Source organism: Ixodes scapularis, unplaced genomic scaffold (assembly GCF_016920785.2).
Source record: "Ixodes scapularis isolate PalLabHiFi unplaced genomic scaffold, ASM1692078v2 PGA_scaffold13__105_contigs__length_92229423, whole genome shotgun sequence".
NCBI lineage: Eukaryota > Metazoa > Arthropoda > Arachnida > Ixodida > Ixodidae > Ixodes > Ixodes scapularis.
The window spans coordinates 11,644,541-11,670,511 of record NW_024609839.1 but is presented as its reverse complement, the minus strand read 5'-3'; the positions used below and the strand labels follow the sequence as shown (position 1 = coordinate 11,670,511).

Here is a 25,971-nt window from a genome sequence, read left to right as displayed (position 1 = left end):
TCGTTGTAAGAGGTTTTAAGGAACCCAATTTTAAGAGGTCGCAAGAGTGTGAACGGGCCTTTAGAGAACCATGCAGTGAACGGAAAACTTAACAGTTCATGCGTTCTTGGCATTTCATCAGGTTCTCGGCAGGCCCTTTCACGATGTATATTATGTGCATTACTTTGGTATTTGTTGATTTTTCTGGAAACAGGTGCCAGCAGGTAGGGCATAGACAATGGTAATTATATTCGTGCATCTGTACAACTTTTTTTGTTATTTTATTTTAAAACTTGCTATTTATTTTTGAAAGAACTTCGGGGTTCTCATGGCAAAGTTGCAAACATGATATTGGTGCGCTCAAAACCAGTCCAAGGGCAGAACTAATGCCAAGGCATCTAAAAAAAATAATGTGACAAGAAACAATGTCATTTATTATGTTGTCAAGCTAGGCCTCGCAAATGTTAGCCAAATCGGGTCCACTAATGCCCACCCATGTAAGAGGGTGTCTTTCGTGCCCATGCTTGTTGTTTAATTAGACCTTGAACATGATTCCTTACTACGTAGGACTTGAATTTTGAATGAGTTTTCTAGTTAACGGCAGTGTTCCTGTTAACAAACCATTGTATTAGGTGGGTAGAAAATAAGAGTGAAGAAGTGAACTTTGGTCTTTAATGGCAAGTAGGTTCATATGGAATCATTTTTGCTTCAGTGGAGGCTCAAGTATGCACGACACTGAAGGAACTTTCCTTTCAGTCGACGGAGACAAGGGTACCACAAGAGCCAGCGAGGGAAAGAGAATGGGACCTCTTGGTGTCAACGCCTTGCCGCCTGCGTGGCTGTGCCCCGAACCGTGCAGTTTTTGCCGAGGTAAACAATTCGGCCTTTTGAAAGTTTTGCGGATAAAAAGAAACATGACTCACTTGCATGCCTTGCTGTAAACAATCCAATGCAGCACTGAAATTTGTGAGTTGCAGATAATGTCACAGGTAGGATAGATAATCTCTACATTCTCGGAGTTCTGTGGACAAAGGGGCTGCCCAAAGATTACACAGCAGGATGGCGCCCCGCTACAGAGCACCAGTTTATGTCGTATCATAGCCTCCTTTATACTGACGAAACCTGGCAGATTGCCACGAGGAGCGGTCGCCGAAATGGAAAAGCTGGAGTGGCATACAACAGAGAAGAGTCTCGCTGCAGCGGACACGAAACACGAAAAAAGTATGTTTTGGGACCTCGCCACTGCGAAAGCTGTGTGCTGACGTCCAGGTTCCCCGAGGAATGGCTCTTTAATGCTCTGTGCTACCAAATCCTCACGTTCCAAATCTGTGACCAGGCACTCTATGACTCCGTCGCCGAACTGGCAGGCTTTATGAGTATAGAGGTGCTATGGTCATACTCTAATCCACTTTACTCCTTTTTTTTTTTTTCAGTGGGAGATCATTCTTTTGTTTGCATTCTTAAAAAAGAGGGTTAGACTGTTATGATTAAATTGGTGCGGACAACCACTAACAAGCTCAGTTTGCTGTCGTCAGGGCCTACGCTATTCTTATCAATGCCGATCTTCGCAAAAGAAAACAAGATGGGGGAAGGGACAAGAGCAGAGGAAAGCCGTGCCGTTTGCGTGGTAGATGTAACTACTCATGCTGAAGATAAATCGCATGTAACTATGGTTGTTTAAGATAAATGTGTTTGAAAGGGTGTCTTCGCTATGCCAATCTATAAACATATTTTTTTTAAAGCTGGAGACCAAGTGAGATAAGTATCATCTGCTGTCTTCTCAACTGGTTATTTCAATATTTTATTAGGAGTACTTGGCCATGACTTCAAAACAAACCAAAGACCAGATTCGGGCTCATGTTGGAAGGCGGGTCTTTCCTGCCAAACTTCAGAAACATTTATCTAAGCAAAGATGATAAACAAATTACTATTAGTTTTAGTGTCCCGCCATTTCTGCATGCAAAAGATGCCTATATAGGTACAGCACATGAAAAGTTATAAGAGACTTTGTAGTGCAGAGATGCATTATGTACTCTTTTTTTTATTGCTGATGAGTGATGATGGAAATTGTAATGATTACTACCTTGTAGTAGGCCTTGTACATGAAGCATTCCCTCACATGCACACAGATTTTAAAGCAAGCTTTAAGCCCTCTCTAAATTCCATCGTGGCTTGCTTTCGTTACAACTCAAAAGGGAGCACAATAAGACGGGGACGAGAAAGGAAGAAACAAGCGCTCACTACCAACTAGTTTATTCAGAAAAAAAGTCTTCCCTTCCTTTCTTGTCCCTGCCTTAATGTACTCTTTCTTTCATTGCAGCCGCGAAGCACCTTGCCCAGCAAAGCATTTTATAATGCTTTCTTTGACTGTACTAGACACTCTCAGTAGTTAAGCCCCAGTCTTGCCTAGCAACTAGATTATGCAGGGTGCTGCAGAACAGGTTCAGCTAGACTTGGTATCCTCCCCTCATTCCTCAGTAGGGACCGTGCCCCTTGTGCTTCAAGTGCTCTCAGTGCACTTACTGATTTATTATTTACGTTCCCTTTGAGCCTTAAATTGATATTCTTTTAAATGAAAAAGTATAGACAATAGCAGCAGCAGCCTCCCCCACCCCTCCACTCTCTCTCTCTCTCCATGGAAATATTTTAGGTTCCTCCTGATGGCTAAAATAATTTTGAATGCAATAGTCTGCATTTTTATGGTGTCCATCTGTAACCTGATAGATCATCAGGGTGTCTACCAACCTAAAATTCTCAGGGAAATCGTCAAAAAGTTGGCTTCATCAGGGAAAATGACCACTGAGAGTGGAACGGCGATACGAAACAAAGCTTGATGGTTGCACATGGGCACGACTATGCTGAATAATGTTTCCGAATTATGATCCTTTGACCCAGAAGTGGTCAGGAAGTTTTTATCAAAATAGTCAAGGGAAATTTTAGAAAAGTCGAGGAACCTGAAATCAGAAATTTGGTAGACACCCTGATGCACTAGTTCCACCATACAAAATGCTTCACAATCAAGTGAGAATTGGGGAAAGCGAAATATAGAAAGGCAGCAATGGGCGTCTGCCTCACTTGCCTTCACCCTGTCGCATGGACTTTCCATCTATGACACTGCGGGCACTTAACATGTCCTCGACAATTTTACTTTGCTCACCTAGAACTTCGTCTGACTTCCAGAACTTATTTTTTATCATTGGCTTTTTTTTCCCCTGGACCCACCCTGTAAAGACTTTCGGGAACCCGGCGTTACTTTTCACTGGAAAGCACCCATGGACATCTGGCAGCATGTGCGTTGTCTGCGTGGACCTATCAATCGACATCCTGGACTTTTCAGCAGGAATCTCTCGGGTATTAGCCATGTACTGAGCATAGAAAGGTCAGTATGTGGGGGGAATCGATGAAGCACACTTTTTGTGTTTGAGCACCCTCATGGGTAAAAAAAATACAAAGATTTCGGTAAGAGCTGTGAAAGTTATGACAGCACTTGGAGCACATTCCTAGAACAGGGAAAAAGAATTACCAACATTGGTTACTCTTTTAATGTTTACCATATGTATTTGGTGAATATTCCAGCTATAATACGAAGGTTTGTGTGTTCCATTGTGTATCTAAACTTCTGTTAGATTTCTTTTTGTGCATCTTTTGATATGCGGATTCAAACCATAGAAGAAGAAACTGCAAAAAGAAAAACAAAGCTTTGAAAAAACAGCAAGTAGGCAAACAAAGCTTTTAGGAAACTTGCTGTAATTTTTTTTAATTCTAATTTAATCCTCAACATCAAGCAGGCATAACAAGCCTTCACAAAACTTGTCATTGTAATTTATTTTCGTTCTTCTCTAATAGTTATACCAGTTTTGTGTATTAGTAATATTTCTTATGATGTTATTTGTTTAGTGTTTGTGATAAAACCCCTGTGATAAGCCGGAGCAGGCTTTTGAGCCAATATGTATCACATTAATTTCTAATAAAGTAATTGTTTTAAATACTTGTGGCTTGTTTTGCAGTGCCTGCATAGTAGGACTCATGAAGTTGCATTTCCACAAATGACAGTGATATGAGCTGAGAGAAAACAGCTATCTTTATTGTTAAATTTGAAGATTCCTGCAATTTATTGCCACCCACCTGCCCACTCAAAGCAGGCATAAAGCAACAGAACATGTATAAAAATTCAAAAGCGCAAACACCAAGGAAAAGAAGAGGGGACAGGACAGAGCGCTTACTCCAACTGGAAGTTTAATGCATTCCCCGAGGAAGACATAAAAGAAGAATTAGCCATGTGAAGGTAAAAAAGAAGAAAAAAAGAAGAAAAATTATTATTATAAAAAGAAACACAATCTGCAGAAAAGACACACGGAAAAGGGCCCAGTGTAGAAGAAAGATAATGAATCAAAATTAACTGTTGGGCTAGTTGGCTACACATTGTATAAAAATTCAAAAGCGCAAACACCAAGGAAAAGAAGAGGGGACAGGACAGAGCGCTTACTCCAACTGGAAGTTTAATGCATTCCCCGAGGAAGACATAAAAGAAGAATTAGCCATGTGAAGGTAAAAAAGAAGAAAAAAAGAAGAAAAATTATTATTATAAAAAGAAACACAATCTGCAGAAAAGACACACGGAAAAGAGCCCAGTGTAGAAGAAAGATAATGAATCAAAATTAACTGTTGGGCTAGTTGGCTACACATTGTATAAAAATTCAAAAGCGCAAACACCAAGGAAAAGAAGAGGGGACAGGACAGAGCGCTTACTCCAACTGGAAGTTTAATGCATTCCCCGAGGAAGACATAAAAGAAGAATTAGCCATGTGAAGGTAAAAAAGAAGAAAAAAAGAAGAAAAATTATTATTATAAAAAGAAACACAATCTGCAGAAAAGACACACGGAAAAGGGCCTAGTGTAGAAGAAAGATAATGAATCAAAATTAACTGTTGGGCTAGTTGGCTACACATTGTATAAAAATTCAAAAGCGCAAACACCAAGGAAAAGAAGAGGGGACAGGACAGAGCGCTTACTCCAACTGGAAGTTTAATGCATTCCCCGAGGAAGACATAAAAGAAGAATTAGCCATGTGAAGGTAAAAAAGAAGAAAAAAAGAAGAAAAATTATTATTATAAAAAGAAACACAATCTGCAGAAAAGACACACGGAAAAGGGCCCAGTGTAGAAGAAAGATAATGAATCAAAATACACTGGGCCCTTTTCCGTGTGACTTTTCTGCAGATTGTGTTTCTTTTTATAATAATAATTTTTCTTCTTTTTTTCTTCTTTTTTACCTTCACATGGCTAATTCTTCTTTTATGTCTTCCTCGGGGAATGCATTAAACTTCCAGTTGGAGTAAGCGCTCTGTCCTGTCCCCTCTTCTTTTCCTTGGTGTTTGCGCTTTTGAATTTTTATACAATGTGTAGCCAACTAGCCCAACAGTTAATTTTGATTCATTATCTTTCTTCTACACTGGGCCCTTTTCCGTGTGTCTTTTCTGCAGATTGTGTTTCTTTTTATAATAATAATTTTTCTTCTTTTTTTCTTCTTTTTTACCTTCACATGGCTAATTCTTCTTTTATGTCTTCCTCGGGGAATGCATTAAACTTCCAGTTGGAGTAAGCGCTCTGTCCTGTCCCCTCTTCTTTTCCTTGGTGTTTGCGCTTTTGAATTTTTATACAATGTGTAGCCAACTAGCCCAACAGTTAATTTTGATTCATTATCTTTCTTCTACACTGGGCCCTTTTCCGTGTGTCTTTTCTGCAGATTGTGTTTCTTTTTATAATAATAATTTTTCTTCTTTTTTTCTTCTTTTTTACTTTCACATGGCTAATTCTTCTTTTATGTCTTCCTCTGGGAATGCATTAAACTTCCAGTTGGAGTAAGCGCTCTGTCCTGTCCCCTCTTCTTTTCCTTGGTGTTTGCGCTTTTGAATTTTTATACAATGTGTAGCCAACTAGCCCAACAGTTAATTTTGATTCAACAGAACATGCTCGTTCACACCAGCTCTTGCCGATAGTATAGACATGTGACAAAAAAGATAGAAAACCTATTGTAAATGATAAGTATAACCAAACTAATAGAAAGTCAAGCTGCCGATTAAAAAAAAAAAACTTTTACTTTTTTTTTTGTTGTGTGCAAATTCCAATGTACTAAAACAATGCTGTCCTGAAAGCTTCTGTTGTGTTTCATGATAAATTTTAGAGCAGCATTCAGTTCAGCCTCGTTAAGGCCATCATCGTTCATTTTTCCATGTTTAATTACAGGAAATTGTAAGATATCAGTTCTGCATTTCGACGTTTACACTTGCAGACAATTGATGTTACCGCTTCTTTTAGGTGGAATCGAAATTCCCATTTCAACTTTTATATTTTCACACAGGTGATGTTACTACCCTTGTTTTAGAGTAGTTCAAGTTGAACCTCGCAGGCGACAAGAAGTCTCCTAGCGATCACGCCTCCCTTTGTTCAACAAACTGATACTGGACTAGGGCTGCTATACTCCAGACAAAGTGAGAGTCAGCACTGACTATCTTTCGGAGAGTCGCTTATATACTCCCATGACTCTTTTGCGATGGGAGTCGGGGGACTCTTCATAAAAGGAGGGTCCTCACAACTCTTGTTACAGAGTCACGGGGATTACCAGGAAGGAGTCCTGTGACTCTTTTTCTCCGTTGGATAAGAGTCGGTAAAGAGTCGCAGTTGACTACGTCACCTGGAGTCGCCCATACACTACCATGACGTAGTCTGATGAGAGTCGCAGGACTCTTCTTTAAATAAGAGTCAAGTGACTCTACAAACTGAAGTCGTGGAGGAGTCAAATCTGTAGCGCGCAAAGGAGTCATGGCGACTCTCTTTAAAAAAAGAGTCGAGCGACTCTACAAACTGGAGTCGATTCTGCGGCGCGCCAATACCCCCCAAAGAGAGTCATAGCGACTCTTTTTTTTTTAAGAGTGTAGGAAAGATGCCTCGTCTGAGAGCGAGATTAAACGAATGAGTTAACAGAGTGGCGATTACCGTGATCACGAATTTAACAGGTTTTATTTGAATGGAATTTATATCTTGACTTTTACTATTACTGAGGTTATAAAACGTAGAAATGCCTTCACCAACATCCGTAGGATAAAATAATATGCTTCCACTGACATATCTATGTAAAGGTAGAAAAATGGAAGAGTGTCACCGCTCGAACGAATCTGTCACCGACTCGCGCGCCAAGTGCTGAACTTCCGGCATGAACTGAATGTGGATGATATACCTGAAAAACCGCAGGGGAATGTAATCATTGACATGATGGGCAGAAACCATATTGCGACATCTGTCATCAGGCAGATAAATTCCGTGATATGAGTCGTTTTTAAACTTCAATACACGCCGACGTATCGCGTTCAATCCGAGCTTCGTCGAGAGCTTGTCATACGACGCTTAAAATTTGATACCGCTGATGACGGCGAAATTTGAAGTCCAGAGAATCGCGTGCGCATGTCCCCTCATGTTCAACAACAGTAAACACTGGTGACGCACGCGCAATGAGCTCGCTGACACGGAAAAGTCCACAAAGAGCGCAACGTTAGAAGGCATGTACGTATATCTACCTCGAAGCAGACAGCTGCATATCGGCGGAACGTTGACGGCGTGCGAGTTTTTCGACGCCGTCAACGTTCAACATGGTGGTAAGTGTGATGCATCCGATGCCCTTGGAGCCTCCTTGCGGCGGCTGCTTTTTTCGACTGTGTCAAATGATTATCGCCTCTTGCAATGCATTATATTTGGAAATGCAGTTTACCAATTTTTATAAACCACATTTCGTACAAATTATTGGCTAAAAATGAAAAACATTTACAACACCCTGAAACACCGAATTAGAGCGCAGCTCTTGAGGAGGGGGAGGGAAGAATACTAGGGGAGGGTAACCCCTCCTCCCACCTCCTCATCCTCCCTGCTACTCCTCCTCCTTCCTTTTCCTCCTTCACCTACTCCTTTTCCTCTCATCTCTCAAGCTCCTCCTCTCCTCTTTTCCTCCTCCTGCGCGTTGCATCATGGGAAATGTCCCATAATGCACCGCGCGGTTACGCCGACGCCGACGGCGACGCCGCTCAAGCCGGAAACGGGCGCCTAAGAGCTGCGCTTTTGAAACCAAGCAACATACCTGTAATATTTTTATGTTCTGAGATGGTCATCTTTCAGATGGTTGGTTTTCAAGTCTAGGGTACATATAGCGGTAGAGCAGTCAACACAATTGAATTGCTTGAATGCGCTAGTCCTGTATGGTTCCCCTTCACAAAAAACAACATCCAAAAATAAGAAAATATACAAACACTTGCTGTCAAAGCGATAAATTTAGAACGCATGACTCACCCACAGAACTCAGTTGCAGGCTGTGTATCCAACCACGAACAGAGCTAAGCTATCATGGTTAAAACTAATGTACCGAATAGTAACCAACATGACAAAGATAGAGAAAGCTGAATACCTTATTCTAAACGACAGGTGAACAACTTGTTCAAGTCATGGGAAATTCTTCAAAGAATTTCAGCCTCAAAATATTTTATTCAATCTTTCGTCCTTTCCAATTGTTGTTAACGAGTGGAACAGTTTGCCTGAATTTGTTGTCCATGCTAGCTGGCTCTCCCTATTTGTCAGCGATGTTGAAATGCTTTTAATGTGACAACGCCATTGTTTGTTTGTTTAATTTGTATCTTGTTGCGGTTGCGCATCTGTGCTTGTAAACACCCTACAAAAGTCCTCAAATGAGAATTAGTACAGGGTGTGTCAAATAGCGGCCAGGCTCCTTAACTCGACCGCAAAAATCGGTTTCTTAACATATCGCGCTACGATTTTGTGCAGCGTTGCCCATTGGTGGTGCATTTTCCCTATAAAATTTTCAAAGAGCGAATTAACCTGAGAAAGAAGTAAAAAAAAAAAAGTACGATTAAAAGAGCCGTTTAAAAAAATGTACCATGTTTACAGGGAGTAAAATAACTGGAGGAAAAAAAAAAGAAACAAAATGAGAAGGAGCATAATTATCCTTGAGAATATACGCGAGGCTTGGATTGACGTCATATTAGCAGCTGCCGTTATTGCCTTCCTGTTGAGCGCATACCCTCTGTAGCCCTTTCATTTCGGACCAGCAAATGGGTTCTGGACTAGAGCAACACCCCTACCACGGTGCGATCAATACAGATGCGAGTATTTTTCTAATTTCCTTCCTTTTCCTTTCTTTATTTTGTTTGTTTTATTTTTCATAAAAAATAATGATTTTTTATGAAAAATCATTATTTTTCATAAAATAATGAGTTTATGAAAAATAAAGTTGTTAGTGCAATTAATGCAAAGGCGCAGCGAGCTGGACAAGGGTAGCGATAATAATCCCAGGTGGGGGACAAAGGACGAGCACGAATCTTCAAACAGAGCTAGGCGACTGGTGCGCGACTGAAAAAATCCGCCTGGTCCTGGTATCGAACCAGGGACTTTTCCATTTACAGTGGAGCGCTGTACCAACCCGTTTGCTCTACTGACGTCTAACTCTTGGTTAGCTCTGTCTGTAGAGCGCCCCACTGGAAATAGATCGAGAGGCCCCTGGTTTGATACCGAGACGAGGCGAATATTTTCAGTCGCCTACAGTCACCTAGCTGTGTTTGGAGATTTGTGTTTGTCCTTCGTCCCCGTTGTACTCCTTCTCCAGGGATTATTATCGTTATTAATGTCCAGCTCGCAGGCCCCTTTGCATTTAATTGCATTATCAATCATAACCTTCAAAATGCAAGCCGTTCACTCTTGTTGGTGTTAGGCTGGTGGCAGCTGTTAAAACACGTTTGCTCTACTGACGTCTAAATCCTGGTTAGCTCAGTTTGTAAGAGCGCTCCACTGGAAATGAAGAGGTCCCTGGTTCGATACCAGGACCAGGCGGATTTTTTCGGTCGCGCTCCAGTCATCTACCTGTGTTTTCTAGAAATTTGTGTTTGTCCTTTTCCCCCTTGTTCTCCTTCTTCGGGGGTTATTGTCGTTATACGAGATTTATACGGCTGGCCTAGCGAGAGATTAATAGGGGATTGTAGTAGACCGTTTTTCTCCTCCGCTACGGTATCCGTGAAGAAAACGCCGCAACTGCGCATGCGCGCCGCCAGCCTTGTCTGCATAGTTCAAGGTCTTGTGGCGGATCACGGAGCGCTATCCGGGTGCTTAGCGGGCTGCGGAAACGGTCTACTACAATTCCCCAATGTCATAACGATCGAACGAACAGGCCACGTACTACTCAATTATATTCAATTCAAATTAACAAATGAATGGTTTTTGGATGGCAGCTGTCAACTAAGCGACGTAATTAACGCAAACGCGACATCCGCAAAAAAAAAAAAAGAAGAAAAACGAAGCAAAGCAGATGAGACGTTTTATGCTTAGTGCAGCGAGTGGTCGGTATACGCCATTGTACGATGGCACTGGTTCGCCCTGTTGATGGGAAATTTAGCTAGTGCAAGCAGGTCTTTAACGTCTCGCAGTAACCGCAGTACATTATAGCGTCCAAGAGCGAAGTTTTGTGAGCACAGTACAAATGTTCCTTCCCCGAAAATACTTCAGCTGTATAAAGGTAGCTGCAGAAAAACATGCATGGGATCGCACGTTGCCAACTGTGTCGCGCTTGGTGGCTCGTTTTATGACAGCTGAGTTTCGAAGCAGGCTCGTTAAAGGGATGGTGAACCGAAATTTGGATTTAAAAAAAAGAAAAAACATTGCAGGAGATGTAGGCGGGACGCTACAATCCCTACAACACTACTCGCAAGGTGATATCTCGAATGGACGGCCGTATTTTTGGAAAAAGAGGTCGAGATTGAACCATGCCGACAATGTGCGTGACGTCAAGATACCGTGTTTCCTCCTCTCTTCGCTTCGCTCCCTCAAGGCCGCGAGGCGGAGAAGACGCGAGGCCGTTCCCTCTCCTTCTCGGAGAAACATGACGTCAACATTCCTGCCAAATGCGCCTCCTTTTTTTTGAAAAATACGGTCATCCGTTCGAGATACCGCTGTATGACTGATGTTTTGGTGTTTGTATCATCCCGTTGCACGCTTTTGCCGCGTGTGTTGGGAAATTCAAATTTCGGTTCAGCATCCCTTTAAATGCTCGTTAAATGCTCGTTAAATGCTCGTTTAGCGGGAGGTGCCCTGTCAGTGGACTGGGCGTCTAAGTGTCAGTGTCAGTGGACTGGGCGTCAACACACCGAGGGGTCCTCTTTGAGGACCCCTCGGTGTGTTGTGTAGGTAAAGCCCGGTGCCATTTTGACTGACCTGTGCACCCTTTCGCAGGCAAGCACGGTCGAGCACTGCCACAGCCCGGATGACGGGGAAGTGGACACACTCGCCCGCAAGAAGCTCATCTTCGCCAGCGTGCTGTGCCTGGTGTTTATGCTCATCGAGATTGTCGGTGGGTGCACCCTTCCCCTTGACATAGTCTTTACTACAGCCCGCTTTTAACAGCTTGTGCTCGTCCGGTTCTCTTGTCGTCTTTCCAGGAGGCCTGCTGGCTAACAGCTTGGCGATAGCGACGGACGCGGCCCACCTGCTGACCGACTTTGCGAGCTTCATGATCAGCCTCTTCTCGCTCTGGCTGGCCCATAGGCCGCCCACGCTTCGCATGAGCTTCGGCTGGTACAGGGCAGGTACGAGATCTTGCTAAGATAAAGCCTTGGACAGCTTGATGATTCATCGTGGACACTAGACAGCTACAGCGCGACAAAGACCAGTGGCCCAAAGTTCGACACTCTGCGAGAAAGTCGGCGAGATCGCCGTCATTTGCCATGGCGCGACGCCGCGATTGGCCAGCGCCAAGGACAAGCACGGCACTGGCCAATTGCGGCGATCTTCGATCTCGCCGAGTATCTATATTGTCACGGGTGCCTGCTTGGCCAGCTGCGCGCGCGGCAATATTGTCCTGCAATTCTTAAGGTGCGCAACAGACTCAGCTCAGCGCTGTCATGCGCAGCTGCTTAGAAATGAATGACGCATGGCGTTTATGCGTGACCCATCGCGGAGGCACCGTCTACTCAATTCAATATAGATTGCAAGGCCCCCAAAACGACATCACCAGTGGATCCACGGAGCTCCGCCTAGCTTGTGTCAGCATCGCGACCAGCGCGGCTACAACAAGACGGACGGCTTTCCTGCGTCTCTCGTCGAGGCTTGGTTGCCGCTTGGGGCAGGTCGGGAGTCTACTTACGATGACGTCGTGCGCAGGCCTTGTCTTCTATGTGGCATGGTCCTAGCTTTCTTGATCCTCTTGTGCGCTGTCTTAATTACGCTGGTGCCATGACTCGTCACTTTTTTGCGCCCGTGCAGAGGTGATCGGCGCGGTGACGTCGGTTCTGCTCATCTGGGTAGTGACCGGCGTGGTGGTCTACATGGCCGTCCAGAGGATCCTGGTGGAGGAGTACGAGATCAACGCCACCATCATGCTCGTCACGGCGGGCGTCGGCATCATCGTCAACATCATGTGAGTCGCCAATTGCTTGCATCCGCTGGCTTGCTCGCCGCTAGGGATACGTAAGCGTCACCTTTAAGGTTCTCGCGAACGCTGTCATCTACAACCATCTGTATTCGAACAATACACATCATAGAGACTTCGTCAGGCGTCACGTGTTTAGTCTCTACCTCCTCGGAAAACAAATAAATAAATGAAATAATCACGATAAGACGACATAATTATCTACATTTCTGTACATGTATTGCTATACTTTTTTATTCGGTATTTATATATATATATATATATATATATATATATATATATATATAAATATATATATATATATATATATATATATATATATATATATACAAGCCGAATATAATTAAAAAAAAAATAATAATAATAATAATAATTTATAACTTTTCTTTTGTACAGAATTCGGGTCCGTCAAAGCCTAGGAGACTTTTGTGACGTGGACCGGCCGTTGCAAAAGCTACTATAATCGAACGCTGTTCCTCGCGTTAAACAGAAAAAAAGAAAAAAAAAAAGAACCGCATGTTTCTTTTTTAATCGAGTACGAAGCAGACAACTCTTCCGTTTGCAAAATGTAAGGGGAAAACAACTGAAAGACAACAAATTCAATGATTGCGGGGTGCATTCACTAAATACACCACAGAAGCTTCAACTACTATTCGTATAGGAAATGAGCCAGAGCGAACATAACAATTTTCACAATAGAAACGAACGCTTTCAGATACAGATACATCAACTTGCTTGCTATAATATAAATAAACAAAATGACAGGCCAGCTTTCTGCAATATAACGAAACAAAAGCAAATGGGCAGCACCTCCATATTGACTGATTATAAAGCGGTATAGTGACCCTGCTCATTTCAAAAGCGGTGCTCGTTTGTGCTTGTTTTCTTATTCGACATCATTAAAAAAAACGTGCGGGAAAGGGGGGGGGGGGGGGGGGGGGGTTCATGGGGGACAACTTGGTTGAAGTACCAAAAACGCGTGAGCGTTAAAAAGCAAGGATTGTCACGTAGTCGGATGTCGTCGAAACCAACATTTGTACGAAAGTGGCGTTTCAATCGCGCGATATCGCGCGAGAAAAAAATACTGAGTTTGAAACGCCGTCTGACCGACTTTTTTCCCTGTCTTCAACTTTTGGTTGCCTGTAGATTTTCTTACCCAGACTCAGGAGGTGTTCTAACAAAATGAGAAAAGTACGCCAGACCTCCGATCGGGCATTTCAGCTGGCCGCGTCCCACGGCTTATATTCGCGCCTATTTCAGTCGGTGATGTGATCTAACGTAACCATCAAAAATAAACAGAACCCAAATGAAAAATTCTTTCTTAAAAGGAAAACGAAACATCTAAGCAGAGTTTTCATGCGAAGATCCGGAAAGCGCGGCGCGAGTGCAGCTTGCCGCCGGCCGCACTCGCTCTGCGCTTTCGTGGCCGTTCTCGATGCTTCTGCGTACCGATTACTACTTAACATATCCGGAGAAGTAACTTGAGACGTTCAGAAGTGCGTAAGTCACCCAGAAGCAGAGGAAGGTGGCCCGGATTGATCGGGTTTCGACACCCGCACACGCTTCCATAGCCCTCATGGGGCTGCGTCGGCTGCTCTACGAACCGGAGGTGAATAATACCCAGAGTGCTTTGAGGCTGCTGCCATACGCCGGTCAACTTGGCCAACAGTTATTTACTTTAAAAAGAAGCAAATATTAGCACTTCATTCTATATATAAAAAAAAGAATGTTGTAAGAAGATAACGACGCTAATAATAAAAAAAAAATTGCAACGAATTGCTTTAGAAATTTTTGTTTTACTCGAGCCTCAGTATCTGAAAAGGCTTCTATAAGGAGTATTCACTGGGCGCCATATTTGTAGGTGCTGTCCAGAGCGCACGCTCAGAAGGAGCCCACATTAATAGGCTGCTAAGACCGGCAGTCCTGATGGTGTGGAAAGCGCGTTGCAAAAGTACCGGGGAAGCTCGCCATAAGCACGCGCTCAGCAGTCGCGCACACAACTATGGCCGCCTGTGAATACTTCCTATAGTCGGTCACAAGTCAAGAAGTTAGGAGAAGCTCCTCCTTCCCACAAACGTGATGCGTCCGTTTCAAATCCCTCCGCAGTCGAAAAAAGAGTTCACTGGAAACGCCCCTTGTTCCGCTTCAATGAATAGATATTGGCTACAGAGTGATGCCAACTTGTCTCCGATCCCACTTTTTAAGAAAACGACCTTTGTATTCATCGGAGGGGGAACCGAGCCCTTGAAAGCAGCCTCTGTATCCATCGAAGGGGAACCTAATCCCCGAAAGTCGTATTTGTTTTCATCGGAGGGGGAAAACTCAGATATTACTCTCGTGGCTTCCACAATGCTAAGTCAAAGTCGAAAGATAAGGCAAATGTGTATGTACAGGAAAGCAAGACCCTCCTAGCGCGTTGGCCGCGACATCACGGAAACGATGGGACGCTATTGGACGCGGAGGGGCATTTGTCGCTACCTTCTTGACCTGTAACTTACTATAGTAGCGTTGCGTTAGCTATCGTAACGCTGTAATCCGTAGCGGGATGCGAACGTTCTACTAAAACTTGAAATGGTGGTTCCGCTATGCCATTTATACAGGAGGTCGTAGCGGATTTCGGATAGCGCAGTGGGAGTGACTGAACGATCTACTAAAACACTTGTGATACACGACCGCACGCTGGTACGATAATAATTATAATAATGGTGATAATAATAATAATAATACCTTTACTTTTCCAACAAAACAATGTTGTAAAGGTGACACGGGAAAAAAGCTGTAAAAACAGCTTGACGAGGGCCAAGCCACCTAACCCAGCAGTCGCAATGCAGGCGCCAAAGAAATTATACAAGATTAAAACATGACATGAGCACTACATATTTGAGAAACATTACAGGAAAAAAAAGAACTAACGCTATACAAGATAAGTTGCATTTTCATACAATTTACACAATAATGAAAACATACACACAAAGTATAGAGCCTCACTGAAATAAACGCGAAAGAAAACATCAACTAAGATTTTAGCTCTTATTGCGGACAATTTGACTCGAAATAATCATTTGAAATACACATTTCCCCAAAGATGCTCACCGATATATATTGCCTACGAAGCTGGTTAAAGGTAGCCGGCAAAGTATATTTTAAACTTTGGTAACCGTAATTTGTTCTAAAAAGTACTTCCGTAGGTTTTTTAATTCGTGTTGGGTGTCTGTAAATTTTATTTGCCCCTTCGCTAAGTTTTTAAGGTGATATTGGGATCATTTTGTTTCTATTTCATACCTTGGACATAAACGATATTTATATAAATCAAAATTTTCGTCACACCAACTTGACTAAAAAGATCGAAACGGGCAGGGAATTGGGGATTGAACTCAGGATCTCTGGGTTCTGCAGCGCGAGCTTTCGCTCCACGTGGTTCGGCTGGACTTTAATGAAAAGCTTCCTCTCTCGCTTTCTCAGCATGGGAGCTGCGCTCCAGATAGGCGGCGTTCCGCACGGCCATTCGCACGGCTCTTCGCACGGTTCGGACCACGGGTCGCCCTCCAAGGACTCGGACGAGGAGCGGGAAACGGACGGTTTTCAGTCCCCGGTGAGCTCCGTTGCAGCCAAGGGCACGGGCAACATCAACGTCCGCGCCGCACTGATCCACGTCATCGGAGACTTCCTCCAGAGCCTGGGCGTCTTTGTGGCCGCCCTCATCATCTACTTCAAGGTGCGTCGTGCGCGCAGCCCTCTTTGTTTGCTCGGCTGTCGAAGGCGTTCTGAGCATGCTCAGTAGTTCTCTTCTACCCACGTACAGCGAATTATTGCCGATATCGAACTCACAAAAAATTTTAATAAAAATGCGTGTAAAGAGTACTTTGTATAACAAACAACCTATTGGCTATATCGAACTTTTTTCCCCCGGGAAAGCTTCCAACAACGTGCAAATATTCGTCTCCTACCTAGCCTGTTTCTTTCACCAAAAAAAAAAGTAGGAAAAAAAAATTCCAAAGGCTCAAGTTGCGAAGAAAATTGAGCGAAGAGAAGCGAATCAGAAGGGAGAGAAAGCAAAAAAATACTCTGCACGCACGCACAGCAAAAAAAAAAAAAAAAAAACTTTTTATCTTGAAATTGTTGCCCAGGAAAAGAAGCGATTCAGAAGAAGAGGTAAGCTAAAGACACAAACTCTGCACATATGCAAAAAGAAAAAAAAAAAAAAAGAAAAAGAAAATCTTTTTGGCGCGTTGTGACAAGGCGGAAGCGAAGAGATGAGAATGAAAAAGAAGTTCCCGCCTTGCAACGGATGCGTCGTGGAGGTTCATTATACATAGTTTTTGCTATATCGAATTACTTGCTATATCGAACTGATCGTGGCGTTTCCTGCTGTTCGTTATAAACGGGTTTGACTGTATACCAGACGCCGGCATGCGTCATGCGTCTCCTAAGAATAGACGTGCGGTGGTCTGAAATAGACAAATGCACACTAAGTAATGACAAAGCAGGCATTTTCTCTTTAGCTTTGTTGACCGAAAATTTTCCGATTCAAAACCCAACTGCGATTATCCTCTTCAAGATGTTAATCGCGATTGAAGCGCTAATGGATTATTCGCAAGATTACGCGATTAGATTAAGCGTTTAACAACCGCAATGTCCGTGCTGGGTCGTTTTATCTCAAACATCCCAAACGTTTCGCTCGACCATTTGCGATTTTTAAAAGAAAATTTATGTTTGTACTTTAAGGTATTTAACCTTTTCCTAAAATATTTTCGCCAGAAAATTTTTCTTTAATGGCGTGAGCGTGGTTTGAACTTCTAGAATGGGTGTAAAACTAGGCACCAATTCATAATTGAGTAAATATATGATTTTCTTCCAAACACTTCACATTTTGTTTAGTGAAATTCAAACTGCTTTTATCATGGAATGTTGTGATGACAATGCAAATTTTATCGTTAAAATACTTTTAACTATAAATGAAGAGTTCTGAAAGTCTAATCAAAATGATTTTTGTTTAAATCTAGAAGAATAATAAAAAAATAGTGAAGTTGAGCTCCTCTACTCCGCACAGCACACCTCTGTCGACATTGTAGCCGGACGAAACGCGCGATTGTTTGTTTTCTCCGCAGGTGGACGCAGAAAGGTTGCGTTGTCATATTCATGAAAAAAAAAAGGCTTGCTTCTGCTTCCTCGGCTTTCTAATCTCTGCAATTGTAACCGTCGTCTGCAGAGGAGTCCTCTTGTGATCTAGCACGGCTTGTCATATCTGCTGCTTCATAGGGGCAGCATATCCATCCAGGTCAGTTGTTACACACCGCAATTTGTCCCTCTTGTCAATGTCTAGATACACGTGAGCAGCAGCTTGAAAGCCCTGTGAGTAGGCGATATGAAAACGACCTTATGGTGTTGAACAGATCTCAGCAGCACCATGTTCTTGGTCATGCGGCAGTCGAAGGCTCACGCCCCGTTGGTTTTTTCTGCTGATGTGATTTTCATTGGTAAAGTTTCTCAATTAGGAGAACAAGCCTAAACTCTAATTTAAATCTGCAGAATCCTGTGCCTCTGAATAGGATGTAAATTCAGCGCGTAACCTTGAAGGTGGTGCCGTCTTTAAGTGAAGGAAACCCCACGTCCCTTTGACGGGGACCGTTGAGCCGAACCGTGTAGTTAGTCGGGTTTGTTTTTCTTCAACCATTTTTTTTTTAACCCAGATAATTGTGACACCACCAATGCTATTTTTAGCCCAGATGAATAGCTGATAAGGTGTCATAATTTGATTCTGAAAGAGTCTTTGAAGACTGACCCTTGCTGACTGACGTTTCACTGCCTTACTCCGTCACAAGCATACACTCTTCCCGTGGGATGTAGCAAACAAATCCCACTCAGCAGAAGTGCCGTAATCGTTGCAACTGAACGGAGTCAATGAAACATTAGGATGAGTAAACACCAGACAACTATATTCTAGTTTGGAAAATTAAGTAATAAGAATGTTCTATTTACACTCATCAGCATCCGCAAGAACCGCTGAATTGCCTGTGCCGATTGACCCGCTTCATCCATCGTTATAGCAGCGTACTCTGACGAAAAATAAACTTCTTTCTTGGGCAGATTCCCGATCGCACTATAGTCAGTGGTAACGTCACTCGAAAAAAATACTCCTCGTTGTTCTGCCCTTTCTTGCAGTCGGTCCCTTCCTTTCGAATCCGTTTCCCCTTACGATCCACCGCACCGGACGCTAGGCGGCACAGTAGCCAATCCAATGCCGTGTTAGTGTCACGTGACCTTCGAGAGGGTCGCAGCGACGCGCGGATGATGTGATACGAGCACAACGCTGGATGGGCTGCGATTGGTCGTAGCATCCACCGTAGTCCGTGGTAAGTTGAAACGGAGCTACCGCTCTATCGTCACCACGTTTCCCTGTCAGGAGATGCCGACACCGATTAGGCATCACGTTTCCAAGGGGGGGGGGGGGGGGGGGGGCTGACATTGGGTACAGATGGCGCAACGAGCCTGCTATGCAGTGGCGGTACGTACAGTTAACCCACGATAGATAACCGCCGTTGTTTGCATTGTAGCCGAAAAGGACAAATGGAAGCGGCCGTGGCGGACCGCGGCGCATCTTCAGCTGTAGACAGTGACTGCGTATACGCAAGGCAATCGCGAGTCAAGAATGCGCATGCGCAGAACACTGTGTGGGAGAATCACAGTCCCGACCAGAAATTTCATTGCGTGCCCGAAAATCTTCTTAGCTCTCGTGTCAGGTGGCGTGTTGTGCGGTGAAGAGGTGCTAATTGAAACAATACCAGGTTGTGACGCGGGAGCTCAAATTCAATATTTGTTTTCTCGATTTAGTCAAATAATGATTTTGATTGAACTTTCAGAAATGAGAGAATAAACTCTTATTTCAAAGCCGGTGTGTTTTGCATATTTATAGTTGGACCACCTCAGGGTAGAATAGACGGTTGTTTAGGCAGTAAAACTGACTTCTCTTCACAACTTTAGAATTATTTTTGTCTGTGAAGCATTTTTTGTACAGGCGCAAAGCGATAATAAAATTTAAAAAAAAGTAAAGTGGTAAGTTTTGTGCATTTTGTTGAATTAAAAAAAGTTTTACAACAAAAATTTCTTAATCGTCACAACAGAGCAAGAATCCGTTCGATTTTCATAAAACAAATTGTGAAGCGTTTCGAAGAAAATCTTATTTTTACTGAATTATTGATTGATGCCTAGTTTTACGCCCATAAGTTCTAACCACGCTCACGCCATAAAAAAAAATGAAAGCCGTTTACAACTTCCTGTAACGCCGTATTAGAGAGCAGCTCTTGAGGAGGAGGAGGGAAGGGTACTGAGGGGAAGGTACCCAAACAGCACAGAGTTGGTCAGACATCGGCCAATGGCTGGCAATGGTCCTTGGCCAAGTGGCCAGACAGTGGCCAGAGACTGGCCGGTGACTGGCCTTTGTCTGGCCATTGGCCAATGGCCACTGGCCATCAGCCATCGGCCAAGCATTGGCCAATGAATGGCCACTCTCTGGCCACTGGCCAAAAGACCATCGCCAGACATTGGCCATTGCTCGGCCAAAATCCGTGCTGCTTGGGTATTCCCCTCCTCCTCCTCATGCTGCGCCTTTTTCCGAGCGGCGTCGCCGTCGGCGTAACCGTGAGGTCACGTGACCCTCGTGACGTCGCGTGACCTCACGGGCGTCAGGTGACTTCACGGGGGTCACGTGATCTCGTGGGGTCACGCGACATCACGGGGGTCACGTGACTCCCCTGACCCCCCGAGGAGTGTCACGTGACTCCCCTGACCCCCCGAGGAGTGTCACGTGACCCCCCTGACACCCCCCTCCCCTTTTCCCCCGAGGGGGGTCACGTGACCCCGCGACCATGCCGAAACGTCGCCGCGGTTACGCCGACGGCGACGCCGCTCAAGCCGGAAACGGGCGCCTTAGACGTGCGCTTTAAAATGGGCGAAAATGTTTTAGAAAAAAGGTTAGACTTTGAGGTAAAAAGGCATGAATTTTCTTTGAAAAATCGGAAATGGTCGAGCGCAACGTCTGGGATGTTTGAGAGTCCACAACCCTGCTTCTTTCTCCCGGGGGAAAGCACCTCCATCACGGAGATGTCAGTTTCGGCAAAGGAAAAGTCGGGTTATAAAGGATGAGGTTGTAGTAGATCAGGTTTGGCCTTGATCTCGTTGGGACCTTCGGACGAGGATCTTCCGACTCGAAAGCCCACTGTGTTCTGCTTTCCTGCAGCCCGAGTACCGGATTGCGGATCCGCTCTGCACCTTCCTGTTCTCGGTACTGGTTCTGCTGTCCACGGTGGCCATCCTGCGCGAGGCCCTCACGGTACTGATGGAGGGCAAGCCGAACAGCATCGACTTTCGCCAGGTCCAGGAACTGCTTGCCCGGCAGCCCGGCGTGTACCAGGTCCACAACCTGCGCATCTGGGCCCTGTCTATGGACAAGATCGCCCTCTCCGCCCACATCGTCATCCGTAAGACCTGATTTCCGGCACTGATTTGTTTCTGAGTCTGGCCTCTTGCGGTGACCTTACGGTCCTTGAGGCGTGACCTCTCGCCGATGTTAATTGTTTCAACTTGTCTCTCTCACCTTCGCTTCTTTCTTCGTGCTGTTCAGGGCCCAATGAAGACGCGATGCACACCCTCAAGGCCTGCTCCCGGCTCATTCGCTCCAACTACGACATCTTCGAGCTCACGCTGCAGGTGGAGGAGTACCACGCGGTCATGGACGACTGCGTCAAGTGTAACGGCCGCCAGAAGTGATTCAACGACCCGCAAGTTAACCCGCGACAACCAAGGCCCCGGAAAGGGTGCTGGCCCGAAAGGCGCGCGATGTGCTTCACAGAGGAGTCGCGAGCTACGTCGTTCACAAGATGCAACCGCGGACATCCACACGCGTTTCGCGGCCTTTCCATGGACGTTTTACGACAATTTCCTGGATGTTTTATAGAGGCGTTTGATACGCGTTCCATGGTAATTTTACGGACGTTTTGTCTTCCGTAACGCGTTATTGTGCACACAGCCCACCTTCCCCAATGAACCTCCCCAGGTTCATTTGCGATGCTCTCTGCCGGAGACGGTATGAGGAAATGGAGCTGTACCATGCGTCATTGGCTGTGTGGCATAACGAAGTTGCAATTTATGTAATCGTTTTCCAGCGGAGAGAACAAATGAAGCTGGCTTTCAACCGTCCCAGTTTTTTTTAGAAGAACTGTCGATAAAGCAGCTAATGATTGACACGATCAGTGTCGCTGGAACGGATGACTTCATCGTCTCAAATGCTTCTAAGTCTCACTACATCTATGAAGGGAAAAAATGTTATTTGTTTATTAGAGTAGACAAGTCGCTGCAGATGCCCGTTGAAAAGCACTCCTTGTGGAGTGTCAGAGCAAGTTCGGACGTGTTACAAATTCCTTGTAAATAATTACTGCGATAGTTTCCCTCATCTTAGCAAGTATAGCAATCAAACGACTGCACGTTAAAATGTGGCCATACACGGATGAGCGACGTTTCACTAGTGACCTCGAGTACTGCTAGCGCCGTGTTCGGTTGGCAGACAGCGGTCGTGGCGGGACTATGGAATGAACGTCGTCGAAGCTACTTGCCGCCATTTTGGTGCGGCAGCTGAGGTCACGTGGCCCGGAAATTTCGTGTAGTTCTTGACGTTGTACTCACGCAATTTAAGAGCGTTTTTAGTGCCCTCTTTTTAGCACAATTGAAATAAATCTGTATTTTTTTATTGCGGCATCTTTTACCACGTTGGATCAATCTGCCTCTTCGGGGCGAAACTGATCGCGTGGAAAAAAATGGTCCCGGTATAAAAATGGGCTACGTACAAATATGGGCTAGGTACAAAGATGATCCCTGTATTAACATTGTGCCGGTATAAATTGCTTGCACAAACGTCAATTGGTTAGACACAATGAGAGAGAGGCGCTTGAAAGCGCAGCTCCGCTTCTTGCCACCAGAAAGACGGGCGGACAATGGGGGGTAGCTCCTGCTGCGGTAAAGGGACGCTCCAGCGATTTTTTTATGGTATGCCTCAAAATCTACGCAACACCCCGACTGACACGGATGTACACTCTAAAAAACAAAAGGTGTCCCTTTACACCCTTTTGTCCCATATAATGCACCCATAAACTTCAGTTTGACCGTACAGCGCCCTATAGTCCAACAGACGACACCAAATTTTACGAGGGGCTTGATAACGGTGCCATATAACTTATTAAACAGCTAAAGGGCGTATCAAAGACCACAGAAAGAAAACACTTAGGTTCTGCAGTAGGGCCAAAAAAAAAAACGATTATTTTTTTTGTAGTTAGTAACATGTACATTAGCTATTTTAATAATTTGTACCACACGGTTATCAAGCCTCTTATGAAAGTTAGTAACGTCAGATCGACGTCAATGCGCTGCACGTCGAACTGAAGTTTTGGAGTGTCTTATATGAGACAAAGGGTGTAAGAATACACCCTCTTTTTTCTGAGAGTGAATTTGAGCGACTTCGTGATGTGGCACTGAGTTTATGAGATGATACTAAGTGACTCCATAAAATCAGTGAGATTTTTTTTATAGACCGCTGTTATCAGCCGCTGCCGCAATGCATCGAGGGAACCTTAGTCTTTCTGCGCGTGCGACAACCTCGCTGGAGCTCTGCGCGCGCAGAGCACGATATAGCACGAACTGTCTCGTGCACTGCCGCCTGCCTCCTGCAAACTTAAGTTGTGACGACTTCACGCATGCGCCGAACGACTGGTGAGATAAGTTTATTGGTGTTTATACCATAATATGCCGAGTGATGCCCTACCCTCCACAGAAAACCCTCCCCTATTTGTGGCTTGATTTGCCATTTTCGTTTTTAACACCGAAAGATTGCCCACTCCTAGTAATCGGATTAATGATGGCCTCGGCGTAAATCGCGGAATATAAGCGAACATTTCTGACTGGGATGTACAGTCATCTTTGCTTCATTGCCCCTCTACGCGATAACAATTTTGGCAGGGATACATTACCTAAAAATAGCATTTCTTTTTTTCAACTTTCTTGGTTGAACACCGAAAGTTATTCCACTCTTAATTTTCACCCGATATACTTTTGATTTTAGGTGGGCTATCTCTCGGGATATTATGGTAGATCTACTTTGAGAGATTCCTCTTTAATAACAGATGTGGAAATTCTGAGTAATGAAGGCGCATAATCTTTAGCAGACGATTGCAGTGCTTTCAATCCCAGCGCCCCTTGTGTAATTTTTACAGCCCTGCTCGAGCGTCTTCGTTGCTTTTGAATGAAAGCGAAGAACTACACGTATGGGCCACTCAAAGTGGCACTGGTCAGACCTCCTTTATCGGGTGATGTGCAGTGCACGTCTCAGAAACGTTATAGAAGCTAATCGTAACCTCGCGCTGAGCAGGAACGCGGGCTAAACTATGGCTGCCGATCACTGAATACCGAAACTCCGAAGCTCCGTGCCCACATTCATCCATATCCGTGCCACCATTTTGGAGCCTTGCATAGTAACTGAACGATAACTGTGCGCATAGCGCGCCGTTGGCGTTGTTGACACGTCTTTCAGGTAAGTGTGTGGCGCTAGATCAGCTAGATCATTTAAGACATTATTTACATTGCAGTCTAGCTGAATTCGTGTAATCATTACTCCATGGTTCACTTACAAAAAAAAAAAGTTAAGTTATATTGCATTGGTCGAATAGCTCGTTTTGAGATCATTGAGTCACTTCTTACTGTTTAAATATTCAGACCAAGGTGTAAGATAGACAGGTGGAGAAACGGCCCATAGAAGCCTACCGCAGCGCCGTGACAAGATTGTGTACTCGTCTGCTTGCGGGTACCCCCGATTTGCGACAGATGGCGCTGTGGCGAGAGGAAAAAAATTGGAATCGGATTTGCATGGAACTTTATGGAAAAGTGTGCAAAATAAACCGAGAGCACGACAGTCCTCCATCGAAAATCCACGAGAAATCATCTCCGTCAGTTTAGTTGGTCGCCACCGGTCGCCTACCCGGAGTGAGAGTTCGCGGTGCTCCAAGTAGATGGCGCCACAAAAAAAAAAAAAAGAAAACCGAGGGGGACACAATCCGGTCGCTCATTTGGCTCTCGTTTCCCCACCTGTCTGTCTGATTCAGACAGACCAATAATCCACTCGACGAGAATGGTTTGTGCCGTTTTTCTGTTGCAGTGGCGAACCATATGCGGAGTGCAAGTTCGTCTGCTTTTTTTGCGCAAAGGTTGTGGTGATGTCAAAACGCCGAGCTCTGATCGGCTCGGATTGAAAGATAGACCTCAAAGCAAGCTGATTTAAGGTCTACTTACTATCCTTCGATCAGAACCAATCAGAGCTTGACGTTCTGACATAACCATAACCTCTGTGCAAAAGAAGCAAATGAACTTGTGCTCCGCATTAGACCGTCGTATAAACGCAGCAGCATTTCATCAATTTATTTACAACCGCGTACAAGATGTTCAGGACTGGCCATACATAGTCGCAGGCTCTTGTGATGTCCAGCAATGATTTTTCCATGACGATTCTCAAGACAGTTGGCAGTCGACGTAACAAAGAAAGAAGAGACGCTCGATGCGTTCCGAAGTGCTCGCATCAAGTTCCCGTCACCAAATACGATTTTTCCAAGTTCCCTGCCTCGGAACCTGCTCAACTTTCCTTTGGGGGGTCAGTGAACACCTTCTGCGCGTCTCGAGTTTCAAACCCGGTCCCTCTGCTCGGTATTAGGTATTATCTGAGGGGTGCACCGCCTTCCGCTTCAGCCGGAGTTGTCGCCGTGCTAATCCCAGCTCGTGCGCGCCACGGCGTCTGCCGACGCTGGCGCGTGTCCAGCGTTCTATCTGATCTCTGCGTCCCACCTCCCCATGGACACTGCCGACGATTGAGTCGGCTGGTCCCCGCTACTCCAATGCCACGCCTGCTCTCACCCCGGACCATAACGTGAAGCTCACAAACAACACCAACATCTATGAGCCCTACCACCATCGGCCAAGCCGCGGCCCGCCTTACCAAGCAGGAATGTCGCGACACCTTCATCAAACTGCGATCGCGTCAAGACCTCCTGGCAGTGGACGCATATCGCGACTCTGTGGCCACCAAACTCCTTGCTCCTCAGCAACCCCCTCTCCAAGGTAAACTGCACTCCACTAACACGTACGAAACCAACAACCCGAATAACGCTCAGGAAGTTATCTACAGAGTATCCCTGGACCTTACTGACGACACAATCCACTCCGAGCTCTACATCCTCTCCCGTAGTATTCCCCGATTCCGCCGCCTATACAGCCTCGCTCCTTGTCAACATCAAACGACCTACTCTCCCTCGACATGCCATTCTCCGTTTCACGGTCTTCGGGCTATACACCCTAACAGCCAGCAATGGCTTCAGCTTCGAACGTCGAATCCTTGTATATTCAAACAGCCTAGTTCGCGTGCTGTGTCGCATGTGTCTTCTGTTTTCCTCCGAACCAAAATCTCTCCGGCACCCGTCACGACTGAGA

General features: G+C 44.9%; 1 protein-coding gene across 1 annotated transcript; it reads left to right on the top strand.

Moving 5' to 3' along the window:
* The first annotated feature begins 12,348 nt into the window (after positions 1 to 12,348).
* Positions 12,349 to 22,210, top strand: LOC120843196 (zinc transporter 2). Its single transcript, XM_040214462.3, has 4 exons — positions 12,349 to 12,441; positions 15,916 to 16,168; positions 20,690 to 20,930; positions 21,074 to 22,210. Exons 1-4 carry the CDS (start codon positions 12,350 to 12,352, stop codon positions 21,217 to 21,219), a joined length of 732 nt encoding a protein of 243 aa, XP_040070396.2. The 5' UTR covers position 12,349; the 3' UTR covers positions 21,220 to 22,210.
* Positions 22,211 to 25,971: the final 3,761 nt, after the last annotated feature.

Bases quoted from the DNA above. Each gene is read 5' to 3' on its own strand.
- LOC120843196 (XM_040214462.3), top strand. From the start codon at position 12,350: ATGGCCGTCCAGAGGATCCTGGTGGAGGAGTACGAGATCAACGCCACC. The intron at 12,442-15,915 runs GTGAGTCGCCAA...TCGCTTTCTCAG, and splicing joins GGCATCATCGTCAACATCAT to CATGGGAGCTGCGCTCCAGA. The intron at 20,931-21,073 runs GTAAGACCTGAT...CGTGCTGTTCAG, and splicing joins CTCCGCCCACATCGTCATCC to GGCCCAATGAAGACGCGATG.